Source organism: Erythrolamprus reginae, chromosome Z (genome assembly GCF_031021105.1).
Source record: "Erythrolamprus reginae isolate rEryReg1 chromosome Z, rEryReg1.hap1, whole genome shotgun sequence".
Classification (NCBI taxonomy): domain Eukaryota; kingdom Metazoa; phylum Chordata; class Lepidosauria; order Squamata; family Dipsadidae; genus Erythrolamprus; species Erythrolamprus reginae.
The window spans coordinates 133,019,585-133,033,947 of NC_091963.1; the positions used below are offsets into that span (position 1 = coordinate 133,019,585).

At 42.1% G+C, this 14,363-nt stretch overlaps 2 protein-coding genes across 6 annotated transcripts in view; both read right to left on the reverse strand.

Annotated features, from left to right (window-relative positions):
• FAM83E (family with sequence similarity 83 member E) overlaps positions 1–14,363 on the reverse strand; it is a 66,298-nt gene that overhangs the window by 29,504 nt on the left and 22,431 nt on the right. The window lies entirely within an intron of this gene.
• On the reverse strand, positions 11,793–12,282 carry SPACA4 (sperm acrosome associated 4). The gene has a single exon (XM_070727925.1). The coding sequence runs from the start codon at positions 12,280–12,282 to the stop codon at positions 11,917–11,919; it is 366 nt and encodes a 121-aa protein (XP_070584026.1). The 3' UTR covers positions 11,793–11,916.

A 14,363-nucleotide genomic window follows, 5' to 3' on the forward strand; every position in this document is an offset into this window, starting at 1 on the left:
AAACAAACGGGTTACTATGTTTGGATGAAATTCAAGGGTATTTGCAGAAAAGATGTTTTTTTAAAAAAATCATGACACGCAAAGCTCCATCCTATACAAGCAAAGGACTATTTTGACTTTTTTTGATCTCCTCTGCAGAAACCCCTGCTGACATATTAGGTCTTTGCCTTGATATGTGCGATGTGAATGTGGCTACTTGTTTTATTTCCTGGGATAGTCCTTCGGATACTTGAGAACAGCTGACGTGGCCCCTGCTGTTGTTTAATCTTCAGCTCTCCAGGCTAAACATAACCTATTCTGAGTATTTCATTTCTGTTCGTTGAGCATTTCTTTTGACACAGATACATTTAGTTAGAGGGAGTGTGTGTTTTTTTTAAAGGAAATTTTTCAAGATGTAATAGACAGATAGCAATCCCGTTTTGCCAGTTTTTGTACAGATTTCCCATGCCTAAGCCCTATTGCCACAACGTTCCCTCTTTAACCAAGTTTATTTGTTTATTAATTATTAATTGGACTTCTATGCTGCCCCTCTCCGAGGACTTAGATTTGTAGGAAGAAACAAGAAACTTTTGGCATCTCTCGCTTGCAGTTTAAAAACCACCATAATATTTTATTCACATTGTGAAAGTCTAGAAGAATTTTAGCACTACAAAGTCAAAGACACTTATAGAGCAAAGATTTAGTGAGAAATTCCTGTTTCAGCAATAATGAGAAATAATAGAAACATAGAAACATAGAAGACTGACGGCAGAAAAAGACCTCATGGTCCATCTAGTCTGCCCTTATACTATTTTCTGTATTTTATCTTAGGATGGATATATGTTTATCCCAGACATGTTTAAATTCAGTTACTGTGGATTTACCAACCACGTCTGCTGGAAGTTTGTTCCAAGGATCTACTACTCTTTCAGTAAAATAATATTTTTTCATGTTGCCTTTGATCTTTCCCCCAACTAACTTCAGATTGTGTCCCCTTGTTCTTGTGTTCACTTTCCTATTAAAAACACTTCCCTCCTGAACCCTATTTAACCCTTTAACATATTTAAATGTTTCGATCATGTCCCCCCTTTTCCTTCTGTCTTCCAGACTATACAGATTGAGTTCATTAAGTCTTTCCTGATACGTTTTATACTTAAGACCTTCCACCATTCTTGTAGCCCGTCTTTGGACCCGTTCAATTTTGTCAATATCTTTTTGTAGGTGAGGTCTCCAGAACTGAACACAGTACTCCAAATGTGGTCTCACCAGCGCTCTATATAAGGGGATCACAATCTCCCTCTTCCTGCTAGTTATACCTCTAGCTATGCAGCCAAGCATCCTACTTGCTTTTCCTACCGCCCGACCACACTGCTCACCCATTTTGAGACCCATAATGAGCTGAATGTGCAAATATGAATTCTGCATATACGATCGTCGGTTCCTGAGAAATAAAACTTATTTATTTCAGAGCAAATAAATTTATTTCAGAAGAAGCGACGATCGTATATGTAGAATTCCACTTGAAGGCATGGCTAATCACATGTTCACTACCCCAACTGAATTTTATATTTCACAACTGAATTTCTTCTACCTGGGTTTTCCCCAAAATAAGACAGGGGCTTATATTTTTGACCCCCTCCCCAAAATGCCGCTGGCCTTATTATTGGGGATGGCTTATTTCTGGGGGGTGTAGGAGGGGGGCTAGGCCGTGAGAGTGCAGAAGGGCAGCCAGGCTGTATAGAGCGCTGGTGAGACCACCTTGGGCATACCGTGTTCAGTTCTGGAGACCTACAAAAAGATATTGATAAAATTGAGGGAGTCCAAAAACGGGCTAAAAATGGTGGAAGGTCTTAAGCATAAAATTTATCAGGAAAGACTTCATGAACTCAATCTGTATAGTCTGGAGGACAGAAGGGAAAGGGGGGGACATGATTAAAACATTTAAATACGTTAAAGGGTTAAATAAGGTTCAGGGGAAAGTGTTTTTAATAGGAAAGTGAACACAAGAACAAGGGGGCACAATCTGAGGTTAGTTGCGGGAAAGATCAGAAGCAACGTGAGAAAATATTATTTTACTGAAAGAGCAGTAGAAGCTTGGAACAAACTTCCAGCAGATGTGGTTGGTAAATCCACAGGAATTGAATTTGCCTGGGATAAACATAGAGCCATCCTAAGATAAAATACAGGAAATAGTATAAGGGCAGACTAGATGGACCGTGAGGCCTTTTTCTGCCATCAATCTTCTATCTTTCTATGTCCTACCTGACACTTGTACCTCCATCGCATTCCTCAGAATTGTATCCAGGGCAATCTGTTCTAAAAGAAATGTCTCCTGAGTTCAATCTAGTTTTATTGAACTCACAAGACTTTTTTTCCCCTTGGAGACAATGCTGAGGGATGCGATGGAGGTACAAGTGTCATGTAGGATGGGGGGGTCTCGTGGTAGGTGGAATTTGGGGATGGTAAGTCGAGCAGGGCGGTCCAGGCTCATCCTATATCCCCTGTCTGAAGGTTGCAGGGAGGGAGGTGGAGGGTAACAGGCCCTAGAAAGTGAGGGAGGCAGCGGTGGAAGAAAAGAAAGGAAAGGGGAAGAGAAGGGAGGGGAAGGGAGAGGAGGGAAGGGACTACAGTTACAGCTCTGGAATATGGGACTGACTTTCCCAACAACATCAGCAAGCCATTCATCAAATAAGTTTCAATCATTTTGTAATAATTACACTACCTTTAATAATTTTGTTACAATTAAACAGCCTTTAAAGATTTTGTGATTAAATAAGCTTTTATAGATTTTGTTATAATTCAATAAGCATTTATAATTTTGTTATGTTAAATAGGTGGATTTCATATTAATAAAATTGAAGTTCTTTGATAATTATTTTACAGATGTATTTACCTTTAAAAAAAATCATATTTATGGTCTGTAGGACTTCAAATTATGAATTTGGTGGTCCATGGGATTTAAAAGTATGACCTTGGTGGTCCCTGAGATCCAAAAGGTTGGGGATCCCTGGTTTAGAAAAAGGATAAAGACAGATCCTCCCTAATAGTTATTTTATTTATATCTTTTTATTATTGTCATAAATCGCTCAAGGTTGTGAATACTGTATATCTAATATGCCTTGCTCCTATTTTCCTCACAACAACAACTCTTTGGGGTGAGTTGGGCTGAAATAGGGTGACTGGCCTAAATTCATCCAGCCAGGTTTCATGCCTAAAGTGGTACTAGAACTCACAGTCCCCTGGTTTTTAGACTGAAAGCTAAACCACTAAACCTATGATGGCGAACCTATGGCATGCGTGCCACGGGTGGCACACGGAGCTATATTGGAGCTCATCTGTTTGGAACCCATACCTCATTTCTGACATTAACACCCTCAAAAATGTCCAAAGATACTTCACCAGAAGAGCCCTTCACTCCTCTACCTGTAACAGAATACCCTACGAAACTGGACTTACAATCCTGGGTTTGAAAGCTTAGAACTACGACACCTTAAACATGATCTATGTATTGCCCACAAGATCATATGCTGCAATGTCCTGCCTGCCAAAGACTACTTCAGCTTCAACCACAACAACACAAGAGCACGCAACAGATTCAAGCTTAATATTAACCACTCCAAACTTGACTGTAAAACATACGACTTTAGTAATTGGGTCGTCGAAGCGTGGAACTCATTACTGGACTCTGTAGTATCATCCCCTAACCCCCAACATTATCCACGGTTGACCGCTCCAGATTCCTAAGAGGTCAGTAAGGGGCATGCATAAGTGCACCAGAGTGCCTTCCATCCCCTGTCCTATTTTCTCTCCTATATCTCGTATTTCTTCTCTACTATATCCTCTAAAACCTTCATTGTGTATTATTGTGTATTGGACAAAATAAATAAATAAATGTAAGATTTTTCTATGTTTCAGCCCCAGCACACCAGCTGATTTTCTGCCTTTGGAAAGGCAGTTTCATCCTCTGGACATTTTAGGGAAGCTCCCCTGAAGCCCCAGAGGCTAAAAAATCCCCCAATGGATAAACCAGAAGTTCTGAAAACCACTTCCGGTTTGCTGGTTTAGGCATTTTTCCCCCAGTGGTGGAAATCTGGAGATCTGCACCGGTATGAATCCCCTGATTTTTGGCTATCCCCCCCCGCCCCGCCCCGGCATCTCTGTGTGGAAGAAGCCCTCAGCTGTGCTTTGGATGAAGAATAAAGGTCAGTATTGTGAGGGGTGGGGGGCGCAGGAGGGCTTCTTTTCTTCTGACATGGAGATGCCAGAAATAAAATTGGGAAAAGTCACTGAGTTCACACTAGTGAACGTCTCTGGACCACACTGGTATGAACCCACCACTGCCGATCAGGCTTCAGAAAGGCCTGTGTATTTGTGCAGGGGAGGGGCAGTGCAGGGGGGGAGGGGAGGGGTGTGAGCATGTGCACGCATGCTAGATACCCACACAAAGCCCTTTTGGCACGCGGACCAAAAAAGGCTCGCCATCAATGCACTAGGCCAAACTAGCTCTGTGTTTTATGATGCAAATAGTCTGCACTTCCGGTCTTTAGGCGAGGAACAAAAAAAGAAACCACTCTGAGAATCTCAACGTGTCTTTCTTGGTTCTTGGAGACCCGACAGTGACCCTGAGAAGGACTTACAAAATGACAGCAAGCCTTTCCCCACTCCTTCTTCTCAATTTTGCCACATTCGTTTCATCAGCATTGAAAAAAGAAACCAAAATGCCGATGAATAGAAACATAGAAGATTAACGGCAGAAAAAGGCCTCATGGTCCATCTAGTCTGCCCTTATACTATTTCCTGTATTTTATCTTAGTATGGATATATGCTTATCCCAGGCATGTTTAAATTCAGTTACTGCGGATTTACCAACCACCTCCGTTGGAAGTTTGTTCCAAGCATCTACTACTCTTTCAGTAAAATAATATTTTCTCACGTTGCTTCTGATCTTTCCCCCAACTAACCTCAGATTGTGCTCCCTTGTTCTTGTGTGCATTTTCCTATTAAAAGCACTTCCCTCCTGAACTTTATTTAACCCTTTAACATATTTAAATGTTTCGATCATGTCCCCCCTTTCCTTTCTGTCCTCCAGACCTGTGTTTCCTAACCTTGGCAACTTGAAGATTTTTGAACTTCAGCAGTCGCTGGCTGGGGAATTCTGGGAGTTGAAGTCCAAATATCTTCAAGTTGCCAAGGTTGGGAAACACTGCTCCAGACTATACAGATTGAGTTCATGAAATCTTTCCTACCCCTAAATCCTTCTCTTCTGACGTTTTTGCTAACACAGAACTGCCGATACAATACTCATGGGGTATGCGGCAGAGCCACTCTCAAGACGGAGAGAAAAGGGACAGGGTTAGAGATTTAATGGTTAGTAGAATTCGAGACCAAGTTGTAAAGAAGAAACTGGAATCACCTGGAACTCATTACCTGACTCTGTTGTTGCTTCCCCCAACCCAAAAATCTTCAACCTTATATTATCTACAATTGACCTCTCCCTTTTTCTAAGAGGTGTGTAAGGGGCGTGCAAAAGTGCACTTATGTGCCTAATGTCCCTGTCCTACTGTCTTATTATCCTTTCTATTACTACGTTCTACTTATATTATGTTACGTTATTATGTACTATAATACTACAGTACAGCAGTCCCTCACCTATCGCTGGTGTTACGTTCCAGACCCGGCCGCGATAGGTGAAATCTGCGATGGGGAATTTATCGACTGATAGTATTTATTTAAGTATTTATATTGTAATTGTTTGGTAAGTTTTCATTGTTTTAAGTGTTTATAAACCCTTCCCACACAGTATTTATTTTAGATACAGTATTTAAATACAGTATTTACAATTTTAGATATATTTTTTTTGAAAAACCTGCCGATCGAGTTCGGCGGGCTGTTTAAATCTGCCGATCGACTTCCTCAGAAACCCGCGAACCAGCGAAGATCCGCGAATGATTTTTCTCATTAATATTTCTTGAAAACCCGTGATGAAGTGAAGCCGCAGTAGGTGAAGCGCGGTATAGCGAGGGACTGCTGTATACTTGTTTGACAAACAAACAAACAAACAAACAAACAAACAAATAAATAAAGTATACCCTCATTTTGGTGGAGGGGTCCGAATGAATGATGTGGGAGCACGCATCACTGTGCATGTCTTGTGTGGTGTGTATCTGTTATTATTATTAAAATTAATAAAATTTATTTTTTTTAAAAAAGATGTGGAGAAAAGCAGAAGGAGGGGGCGCCAGGAAAAGAGACAAAGAGCATTCCCACAGCAGTGAGAATTGACCTCTCTGTATCTCCAGAGGAAACTCTGTGACACTTTGCAACCATATCTTCTGGAGCGAGACCTGAGTTGAAAATTAATTGACTAAGCTGCAGAAGTGTTTACAGATCAGAAGGTGATTCATGGCCTTCCAGACCAGTGTAACGTAGCTGATTTGTGCAATCAAGGAGACTGGGTGAAGAAATCATGGGGGAGTTTGTTGAAGGTTATTGTACAACTCTGTGAAACCAGTGATGGGCTCCTATGGGTATGGTCAGGTACGCAGAACCTGTAGAAAAATTTTGATTTTTTTCTTTTCTTTTTTCCCCTTCTGGGCTCTGGGTATGTTTTTCCTATCACAGTAAATAAGGTTGAATGTGTATAATTTTAGAAGAGCTGTGTGTGTGTGTGTCTCTCTCTGTGTACATACACATACAGTTTATATAGTAATGTATATTTTTGTGTGCCTGTGTGTAATATGTATGTACACCTATGGCATATATACATAGAATAAAATAGTATATTTTGAATGTTCAGTAATAGTAAACAGATAGGGAAATTGTATCTCTTTGAGGCAAGGAGAGGCCAGGCATCCTAACCCAAACCCTTGAAGTGAGTGACGTCAAGTTGGCCGCATATAAGCCAGTCACATGACCCTTAAGCCACCCCCCTAATCACATGATTGTCAAGCCACTCCCACCTGGTCACATGGCCAGCAAGCCACCCCCACAAAATAAACCACACCCACAGTGCGGTAGTAAAAATTTTTGCAGCCCTTCACTGTGTGAAACCAGCTATAGAACCATATCTCTGATATTGTACAGGTCTACATACGGATAAATTCTATTTTGCCTCCCATCCACAAAGAAACTGAAATGATTGCATCTGTCTTCCTTTTTGTGGGTAATCCCAATAAAATTAAAATGCCCCTTTAATGTATTGTTATCACAATTAAATAATTTCATTCTTCTTAATAAAAAAAACACCCTTCCCCTGAATTAAATCACATAGAATCACATTCTGAATTGCGGAAGTAGGAAATCCCTTTTCTACATGCTCATGTAGGGTTGGACTACTACAAGACCTTCAAGATTTCTTTCAACCCTATAATTCTATGTGCCCTGTTCAGTTTTGATGCATCCACATGAAAAGATCCAGGAAACAGAGATGAAACGACAGGAAGTCATTGTCGCTGAGAATAATTGGAAGACTATGTGGAGAATAAATAATTTATTCATGGCACCGGACCAGAATATCTCCGGGACCGCCTTCTGCCGCACGAATCCCAGCGACCAGTTAGGTCCCACAGAGTTGGCCTTCTCCGGGTCCCGTCAACTAAACAATGTCGTTTGGCGGGACCCAGGGGAAGAACCTTCTCTGTGGCGGCCCCGACCCTTTGGAATCAACTCCCCCCAGATATCAGAGTTGCCCCCACCCTCCTAGCCTTTCGTAAGCTCCTTAAAACCCACCTCTGTCGTCATGCATGGGGGAATTGACATGTTCCTTCCCCCTAGGCTTATAAAATTTATGTATGGTATGCTAGTGTGTATGACTGGTTTTAACTTGTGGTGTTTTAAAATTAATTTAAATATTGGATTTGTTTACATTGTATGGCGATTGCTGTGAGCCGCCCCGAGTCTGCGGAGAGGGGCGGCATACAAATCTGATTAATAAATAAATTAATAAATAAAACAAATTTCCTATATTCCGCAGCTGCCTATTGTTTATATCCAAAGCAATTCAAATTAATCACAGTTCCCATTCCAAATGCCTAACCTGATGTCCCTAAGATGGACCATTTTCTGTTTATCAAAATGCAGACAACCAGAAGATCACCAGCATCCATATGATGAAATCCAAGCCTCTAATCTGAAACAGCAATAAATGCACTGACTGATTGACCACAGGAGAAATTTATGGCCCAAATTTGAAGAAGCAGAGCACTGGGATTATTGCAAGCTGGTCTGCATGATTCACTGCTATCGAAAAGCAATGAGGAGAAATTGTGCCTGAACTTGGGAGACAGCAGGGTGGCAGTGTTCCACACAGCAATCTGCTGCAACCACCACAAGGAACAAAATGTGATGTGTTAATGGACTCAGAGGACAAGGAATCTACATATTCTGAATGAATTGTGTTATGAGAGTATTCCTGGGTTTTCTTTTAGCGCCTTGAATGTGCTGTTTCCATCAGTACAGCAAACCCACCTATAAAGATAAACCCTCTTAGCTAATAGAACAATTGACCAGTGGAATGGCTGGACTCCAGAATTTGTGTGCGCTCCATCACTGGAGACTTTGAAGAAAAATTGGACAACCACTGGTCTGAAATGGTACAGGGTCTATAGCAGTGATGGCGAACCTTTTTCCCCCCAGGTGCCAAAAGAGGGTGGATGTCCGCTATCATACATGCGTGAGTGCCCACACCCATAATTCAATGCCTAGAGAGGAGCGAAAACAGCTTCCCCTGTCCCCCAGAGGCCTTCTGGAGGCTGGAAATGGAGTGTTTCCCAGCTTCTGGTGGGTCCAGTAGGATCGTGTTTTGCCTTCCCCGGGCTCCAAAGGCTTCCCTGGACCGAGGGGAGGGTAAAAATGCCCTCCCCCATCCTCCCGGAGGCTCTCTGGAAGTCAAAAACACCCTCCCAGAGCCTCTGTGCAAACCAAAAATTAACTGGCCAGCACATACATGCATGTTGGAGCTGAGGTAGGGCAACGGCTCGCGTGCCAGTAGATATGGCTCTGTATGTCATCTGTGGCACCTGTGCCATAGGTTCGCCATCACTGGTCTATAGCTTGAGCAGAGGGTTGGACCAGAAGAAACCTAAGGTCTCTTCCAACTCCATTATTCTGTTATTTCTGAAAGCTCCATTGTTGGATGGTTCATCAAGAGGTGCTCTAGCATTTGTTATGCCAGGCTCTCTGGTATATGCCTCCCGAAAATTCAAGGGTACAAATTTCAGACACACACACGTTTGAAAATTCAAAACAATGTCCTTTATCACAAAATTCAAAACAAACTAAGCACTCTTTTTGTATTGCAAAGAGCACTCATCCCAAAACAACCTGGTAGTTTGTACAAGTTTCTTAATCAGTCATTAAGTACTTAGCTTGCAGCTGTGAAGAAAAGTCACAGCCCTGCTTCTTCCACGAAGTGAAACACCCACACACTTTGCTCTGCTTTGGTTTCAAAGTCGTGAAAAATCAACAACAAAGGCCGGAGTCAGCAAGGCAGTCCTGAAACACAACGATCACATAATCTTCCACAACAGCCAAACCCACACGCTGCTATTTATAGCAGGAGCACTAATTACTGGAGCCCCACCCAACCACAGGTGGCCTCATTTTCTCTTGTAACAATCCTTCAGTTGTTGCTTCCTATGCATCACTCTACACATGCATGGATGTGTCATTAATTCTTGTTCAGAATCCAAGGATGATACAGATGATTGATCTCCTCCTGGGCTGTTTGCAAAACTCCCCTCCTCCGTGTCACTCTTGCCTCCTTGGTCAGAGGAGACTTTGTCGGCAGATTCCACTGGGAGCAAAACAGGCCTGCGGCATATGGATGTCTTCCCCACATCTACCTCCACATTCCTTGGGGCGGGAGCTGGGGCAAAGCTAACCACAACAGCTTTGGAGGCCCATAAGTATATATTTCAATGCACATAGATAGATGTGCATTGAGCCATTGGTTCTGTGGGACACTGCAAATGGCCGTAATGAGTGCTGCTTACCAAGCGTCCAAAATGCAATCATGTGGCTGGGGAATGGTAGCTTCACTCCAAACTCCTGCCCCAATCTTTATTACTGGATTTTCCACTTACTATTTAGAGGCCAAGCTAGGAGTAAAGAGCAAGAAATCTCTGGGTAGAGATCCACAGCTTTTCTTACCCCTTCTCCCCCTCTTTGTTCACCTCCTGAGCATAACATTGCTACCTACAACTACAACTGTAAAAGAAGCTGTGACACAAATGGAATTGCAAGCAGTCCTTGACTTATCACTGATCACTTATCCACCATTCAGAGTTACAACAGCTCCACCACCCAAAAAAAAGTTATTTATGACTCAGTTCTGATGGCAGCTAATCATATGACAGCCTTTTGGGCACTTGGCAGCCAGCCCACATTTACTGCAGTGTGCCACAGTCACATGGACACAATTCATGGTGTTTTGGGCAAAAGTCAGTGTTTACTTCCAGTTTCTAGCCAAAAATATCCCATAGTGAACAATGAGTTGGCTTAACTACCGTATCATTCACTTAATGACCACGGATTCACTTAATCATGTAGGTTCGCAAAAAAAGTGGCAACATTAGGTAAATCACCTGAAGAACTTTACAACCATTGTGATTTAACTATTGTAATGGAGAGGTTCCATTAAAGTTATAAGTGGAATACTGTGTTCAGTTCTGGAGACCTCACCTACAAAAAGATATTGACAAAATTGAACGGGTCCAAAGACGGGCTACAAGAATGGTGGAAGGTCTTAAGCATAAAACGTATCAGGAAAGACTTCATGAACTCAATCTGTATAGTCTGGAGGACAGAAGGAAAAGGGGGGACATGATCGAAACATTGAAATATGTTAAAAGGGTTAAATAAGGTTCAGGAGGGAAGTGTTTTTAATAGGAAAGTGAACACAAGAACAAGGGGACATAATCTGAAGTTAGTTGGGGGAAAGATCAAAAGCAATATGAGAAAATATTATTTGACTGAAAGAGTAGTAGATGCTTGGAACAAACTTCCAGCAGATGTGGTTGGTAAATACTACTACTACTACTACTACTACTACTACTACTACTACTAATAATAATAATAATAATAATAATAATAATAATTTATTAGATTTGTATGCTGCCTCTCTCCGAAGTCTCGGGGCGGCTCACAACAATAATAAAAAACAATATTATAGCGAAACAAATCTAATATTAAAAAAGCATATAAAACCCTATCATATTTAAAAACCAAACAACACATACATACCAAACATAAAATATAAAAAAGCCTGGGGGAAAGGTGTCTCAACTCCCCCATGCCTGGCGGTATAGGTAGGTCTTGAGTAGTTTACGAAAGACAAGGAGGGTGGGGCAGTTATAATCTCCGAGGCCAGTTGATTCCAGAGGGCCGGGACCGCCACAGAGAAGGCTCTTCCCCTGGGGCCTGCCAAACAACATTGTTTAGTCGATGGGACCCGGAGAAGGCCAATTCTGTGGGACCTTATCAGTTGCTGAGATTCGCGCGGTAGCAGGCGATTCAGGAGGCACTCTGGTCCAACGCCATGTAAGGCTTTAAAGGTCATAACCAACACTTTGAATTGTGACCGGAAATTGATCAGCAGCCAATGCAGTAGATGTAGTAGAAACGTGGGCGAATCTGGGAAGCCCCACGATGGCTCTCGCCGCATTCTGCACGATCTGAAGTTTCCGAACATTTTTCAAAGGTAGCCAGTATACAGTAACTGAATTGAAACATGCCTGGGATAAACATATATTCATCCTAAGATAAAATACAGACTAGATAGACCATGAGGTCTTTTTCTGCCGTCAATCTTCTATGTTTCTATAAGCTAAGGACCACCTTTAGCCTTCACCCAGTGCCAGAATATAGACATTTTTCACATCACAGAGGCAAAGATTTAACATCCCAAAAATATCCCAATTATTTTATTGCCTTAAACTTTTATAAAACCAGGAGGCCGATGAGGGCAAACAGAAGTAAAAGAGGAGGGCTTCTCAGAGAGTGGGCCCCATTGCACAAATCTCCCTTACAGCAATTGGTGACCAAGCTGTAGGTGACGCCCATGTGGGCCACAGGTTGTTCTTTGCCACAGTCGATAGAAGGGGTACACCCCTTGTTCAGGATGTCTGAAACCCCCAAGGCAACCCCTTCGCCCACAAAGCAGTCTTCGTCTTCACCGCAGCTCATCCTGAGGCCTGGACAGACTGTGGAGGACGTGATTTCACAGAAGACGCAGTCCTTGGAGACCGCGGAAGGCAGCAAGCAAACCAAAGTGCACACCAGGCTAAATTGCAAAGAACATTTCATCGCCACTCAGGGGAGATGGTGCTTCTACGGGTTGGACTCCTTATCGCTTAAGAGTGGTACCGAAAGGTACCAGCTGATTTCGGTTTTATAACGCTGGCGTCCTCACCAGCTTGCTAAAGGTTGTGGATTTCACAGACTTTTAGAAATAGGTAAACTTTTCCAGCTTTCGATCCAAATGTCCAAAGGGAAAATATTCGCTTGATTGTATTGTGTTTCTGTTTTGCTTTTTACAGCTTCTCTTCATATGGCTTCAACAGGAGACTGCAGCAACTCATCTCTAATATTTTGAATCTCAGTTGCTTATATCTGGGAAGTCTTCCCAGCATATAATGGCATCTAATCAACAGAAGATATTTGGCTTTAGAAATAAACCAGGATATCTTGATTTGCACTTCCCAAAGAAAAGCATTTGTTTTTGTTTCTTAGGAGAAAACTAGACTTATGCACTCCCTGGCTCCCGAAATTCAGGTCAGATTCCACTTCACTCCTTGGCTAACTTCCAGTAGCGATTTATAAAACCCACCAGAGATAGAAGAATTTTTTTGGCTGATCTACAGGAACTTCTCGGACACTTACTGTCAACTGGTCTTTCTTGAGGTTGACTTTTTATTTAAAGCTACAGAACTGGAACCCAGCTTTTGGCTCTCCGCCCCTCTCGCTACTGTATTACAAATACTTTAGCCTTTCTACTCTAACCTGCTGAAAAAGTAGAATGAATCTCTGGCAACAGCCTCCTAGAATCTGATAGCTGCTTAAGCAATGACATCACAATAGGTGCCAAAAGCTACAGGATTTGGAGACCCAAGGATAAGGCCACCCTGTGACATCACAGAGCAGTGAAGTCATGTTATGTGATATCATATAAAGAAGGAGCAGCACAAAGTATTGTCATAGGGAAAAAAATGGATGAAGTTCTTGGTGGGTGGAGGATGAAAAGGAGAGTGGACAATTTTTGAATTCTTAGAAATATAGAAACATAGAAGACTGACGGCAGAAACAGACCTCATGGTCCATCTAGTCTGCCCTTATACTATTTCCTGTATTTTATCTTACAATGGATATATGTTTATCCCAGGCATGTTTAAATTCAGTTACTGTGGATTTATCTACCACGTCTGCTGGAAGTTTGTTCCAAGGATCTACTACTCTTTCAGTAAAATAATATTTTCTCACATTGCTTTTGATCTTTCCCCCAACTAACTTCAGATTGTGTCCCCTTGTTCTTGTGTTCACTTTCCTATTAAAAACACTTCCCTCCTAAACCTTATTTCACCCTTTGACATATTTAAATGTTTCGATCATGTCCCCCCTTTTCCTTCTGTCCTCCAAACTATACAGATTGAGTTCATTAAGTCTTTCCTGATACATTTTATGTTTAAGACCTTCCACCATTCTTGTAGCCCGTCTTTGGACCCGTTCAATTTTGTCAATATCTTTTTGTATGTGGGGTCTCCAGAACTGAACACAGTATTCCAAATGAAATAGTAGTACAGTGGTACCTCTACTTAAGAAGTTAATTCGTTCCGTGACCAGGTTCGTAAGTAGAAAAGTGTGTAAGAAGAAGCAACTTTTCCCATAGGAATCAATGTAAAAGCAAATAATGTGTGCGATTGGGGAGACCACAGGGAGGGTGGAGGCTCTGTTTCCTCTCGGGAGATTCCTAGAGAGGCCCCACAGAACTTCTGCCTGCCTTTCCGGCCATGTTTCCTCTCAGGTGATTCCTAGAGAGGTCCCACAGAGGCTTCTCCCCACCTTTTCCGGCCCTGTTTCCTCCCAGGAGATTCCTAGAGAGGCCCCACAGAGGCTTCTCCCTGCTTTTTCTGGTTATAGTTTTGGAGACTCAGGTTTGTAAGTGGAAAATGGTTCTTGAGAAGAGGTAAAAAAATGTTGAACACCCGGTTCTTATATAGAAAAGTTCATAAGTAGAGGCGTTTTTAGGTAGAGATACCACTGTACTTAGGATCAGAGGGCTTCACAGCACAAAGAAACAACAGTTAATTGCCAGCTATCAACATACCCATCAGCCAAAGGAAGGCAACATATAAACCTGACTCACAAAAGAGCCCAAAGCACCTACTCCA

What these genes read in the sequence shown, in the direction of transcription:
- SPACA4 (XM_070727925.1), bottom strand. Translation starts at nt 12,282, where the DNA reads ATGAAATGTTCTTTGCAATTTAGCCTGGTGTGCACTTTGGTTTGCTTG.